At 58.9% G+C, this 3,758-nt stretch overlaps 1 protein-coding gene across 1 annotated transcript; it reads left to right on the top strand.

Annotated features, from left to right (window-relative positions):
- The first annotated feature begins 397 nt into the window (after positions 1-397).
- Positions 398-2,400, top strand: LOC100284065 (patatin-like protein 3). The gene is made up of 2 exons (NM_001156963.2): positions 398-1,820; positions 1,894-2,400. Exons 1-2 carry the CDS (start codon positions 705-707, stop codon positions 2,158-2,160), a joined length of 1,383 nt encoding a protein of 460 aa, NP_001150435.2. The 5' UTR covers positions 398-704; the 3' UTR covers positions 2,161-2,400.
- Positions 2,401-3,758: the final 1,358 nt, after the last annotated feature.

Raw genomic sequence — 3,758 nt, forward strand, 5'->3', positions numbered from 1 at the left:
CCACCACTTGGATTAATCGCTCCTGCCTGTTTCTATCTGTTAAATAATCCAGCACGAGCCGAGGGTGACGACCGCGGCGTGACGCCAACCAAGCTCCGTGGACCTGTTCCACGGCTGTCGTGTCGCCTCATGGATAGCGAGGCGGCAAACGTACGCCCGTGGAACGGTCCGCTCGCCCTGCACCGGGTGCGGGTGTCCAGGCCTCCCGGGGCCAGCCGCGCGCGCTCCATCGGTTACGGCGCTGCACACCACGACACGAACGACCACGGAGAAAGGAGACGACGACGAGTCGACGACCCGCTCGCTTTGCTCAGGCATTCTCTTCGCCTCCCCCGTCTTTAAGCTCCCTCCCTTTATCTATCCCTTCCTTCGCCTATCTTCGTCTCTCTCCGACTCTCCCTCGCCCGCGCACCTTTCCGCGCCGCCTCCTTCCTTTCCTCGCGTGCTCTGGCGCGCGCAAGGATCAAAAGGCGCCGGCCACTAGAGGCGAGTGAGTCGCATGTAAACGACCACCAGCTGCTGTGATCTCAAAAGGGAGCGAGAGACAAAGGAGAGGCGAGCAGGTCGTGGCGGCAGCAATCGTTGCGAATCCGCGCGGGATTCTGTCCTCTGCACCACTGCTTCCCGCTTTCCTGCCCGGCGGAAGTGGTATAATTCTCCAACGCGGTTGACTGTATTGCCTCTCGCTCTCGGTGGGTGGGGGCATGGACGAGGCAGAGGAGATGCAGGTGGAGAGGCTGCACGAGGAGGCCGATGCGGGGGGAGCCGACACGGACAAGCTCAGCTACGAGATATTCTCCATCCTCGAGAGCAAGTTCCTGTTCGGCTATACCGACCCGCACCAGCTCTGGCTGCCCAAGCCGGCGGCGGAACTGCCGGCGCAGGCGTCCGCGGCGGCGCCGGGTAAGGCGGCGCAGCGCGGGAAGGTCTGCGTGCTCTGCGTGGACGGCGGCGGGGGCGGCCTGCGGGCGCTGCTGCCAGGCCGCGCGCTGGCGCACCTGGAGGCCGCGCTGCGCCGCGCGTCGGGGGACCCCGACGCCCGCGTCGCCGACTACTTCGACCTCGCGGCGGGCACCGGCGCCGGCGGCGTGTTCGCCGCGATGCTCTTCTCCACGCACTCGCGCGGCGCGCCGCTGTTCCACGCCGACGACACGTGGCGGCTCGTCGCGGACCACGCGCCGCGCATGTTCCGCAGGCCCGCGGCCTCCTCGTCCACGTCCCTCTTCTGCCGCGGCAAGAAGCGGCCCCTGGCCGCGCCAACGGCGGCGCTGGAGGCGGCAATGAAGGCGGCGTTCGGCCAGGAGCTCACCCTGCGGGACACCATCAAGCCCGTGCTCATCTCTTGCTACGACCTCAAGACGTCCGCGCCGCTGGTGTTCTCGCGCGCCGACGCACTGGAGAACGGGAGCTACGACTTCCGCCTCTGCGAGGTCGGGCGCGCCGCGTGGTCCGAGGCCGGACGCTTCGAGCCCGCCGAGGTGGCGTCGGTGGACGGCGCCACGTCCTGCGCCGCTGTAGACGGCGGCCCCACCATGGGCAGCCCGGCGGCCGCCGCCATCACGCACGTGCTCCACAACAAGCACGAGTTCCCGTTCGTGCGCGGGGTCGAGGACCTCCTCGTGCTCTCCATCGGCGGCTGCTCTGGCGGAGGCTCTGGCGCCGCTGGCGAGGCGGAACTCCGGCGCATGCGTCGGTGGGGTCCCAAGGAGTGGGCACGCCCCATCGCCCGTATTGCGGCCGACGGCGCCGCCGACCTTGTCGACCACGCCGTGGCGCGCGCCTTCGGCCAATGCCGCGCATCCAACTACCTGCGCATCCAGGTGAGCAAATTCTTGAATTCCATTTCAGTTTCTCGTCTTATTACGCTGCTAAATAAACTTGACGCGCGATCAGGCGAAGCGGGAGAGCATGCCGCCGTGCGGTCCGGACGGGGAGTACGACCCGACCCCAGGCAACGTGCGCGCGCTGCTCGCGGCGGCGGACGAGATGCTCAAGCAGCGGAACGTGGAGTCGGTGCTGTTCGAGGGGAGGCGAGTCGGGGAGCAGACGAACGCGGAGAAGCTGGACTGGTTCGCGGCAGAGCTCGTCGCCGAGCACCGCAGCAGAGCCTCCCGGATCGCACCCACCGTTGCGTTCAAGCAGGCGCCGCAGAAGCCGTAGGCGCTGGACTGAGCTGGTGGCCGTAAGACCGTGGCGTTAAGGGCATGTAGGCCTCTCTTTCTTCTTGCTTGGGCTGGCGGCTGGAATTCCTGCTGCATATTTTTGACGCGGCAGCATGGCATATCAATATGGCATTGCTCCCGGGAAGCATTTGCCGCTGTGAAATCGTTTCAAGGGAGGATGGAATATGAAAGGAACGAACGTTGCCGATATAAAAATTCTAATCTTCAGTTCAGCTTAGGAGATATATTAGTTTTTTCTTGATGCAGTTTTTTTTTGCTGTCCTTTATGCAATCTAGTTTCGTTATTAGGTGTTTGGACTTCAGTGTCGGTAGAGCTTTTGCTTAAAGATGTCGGAGATACAATGGAAACGCCTGAAAACTTCTGCCATGCAATTACGTACGCAGATACAACTCCAATCAGTCTGCATTGTTTACTGAAGTTTTAAACTGTAGATGAACAGTGTGTGCGAATGATACCTTATCCCCCTTGTCAGAATACCCCCATCCTTGATTCTTGATGTTGGGATATGTTTTGTACTTGTAGGCTTATTTGGACCATTAACTGGAATTTCTTACTGCCTCAGCCGCAAAGATAATGTAAATATTAGGTTTGGACAAAGTCACATATTCTTAACTTTACTAGAATTACAGGAAATTGTATGGACATTTCCATCTCGATAGAAATACTACCAAAATGTATTATTATTATATCACTAATTTATCATACTCGATATTGGTCGACTTGTCCAAGGACTAGAATTACAAACTTGCTGTAATTAGCGTGAATTACAGTTAGTTATTGGGACGCGCATTTCCCGGTATTGCAATACCGTGATCCCCATGCTGTTCCGTGCAAGATTACACCGACGAGACTGGAGGAGAGGGACGTGGCCTAAACATCTTTTCAGGCTCAGGGAAAAAAAAAAGAGAGAGCAAGAAACTGTAGGCGCAAGTGCTGTCACCATCTTGGAACTGGTCGGGACGTACCTCTGTCGAACGAAGCGCCAAAAGATTCCTCCACGGCACTATAAATCAGGTAACCTTTGTTTTGACAGCATGCCATAAACACACACCGGAACAAGCGTCTCAAAACTAAGCCCTCTTTCTTTGATAGCGAGAGAGCTAGTAATAAGCCGGCCCGCCACAGTGTCGCCACTCACCACACCGCCGTCTAGTCAGTCAGTCAGTCCGCCGTGAAGCCTCTGCAATAGTTGGTATCTAGCGCGTCGCTGTCGGGGGGTGTGTGAATTGTGATCACATCGCCTCGCCCTCAGCTCGCCACCGGGATCAGGGCGGGGGGCGCTGCCCGTTTGGCTATGCCAACCGACAGACAGGGATCATTAGCGGCACCGGGGGTGCTAGCTGCTGCTGCTGCTCTTCTTCCACTTCTTCAGAGTAATCATCAGTAGCGTGAAGAACATACTTACATCTGTGGCAGTGGCACCAGGGATTTTCGGCGTCCATCATGGTTAGTTTTGTATCAACCAGACCAGGATGGGCGTTAGGCTACGAGTACGTTTCTCCTTCTCTCTCCGGTCACAGATGCTATACACTATACTGGTCACTATGCAATCTTGAGGCAACGCACGCGCGCCC

The sequence above is a fragment of the Zea mays genome, chromosome 1, assembly GCF_902167145.1.
Source record: "Zea mays cultivar B73 chromosome 1, Zm-B73-REFERENCE-NAM-5.0, whole genome shotgun sequence".
In the NCBI taxonomy this organism is placed as follows: domain Eukaryota; kingdom Viridiplantae; phylum Streptophyta; class Magnoliopsida; order Poales; family Poaceae; genus Zea; species Zea mays.

What these genes read in the sequence shown, in the direction of transcription:
- LOC100284065 (NM_001156963.2), top strand. Translation starts at nt 705, where the DNA reads ATGGACGAGGCAGAGGAGATGCAGGTGGAGAGGCTGCACGAGGAGGCC. An exon ending in CCAACTACCTGCGCATCCAG is followed by an intron (nt 1,821 to 1,893) that starts GTGAGCAAATTC and finishes ACGCGCGATCAG; the next exon opens with GCGAAGCGGGAGAGCATGCC.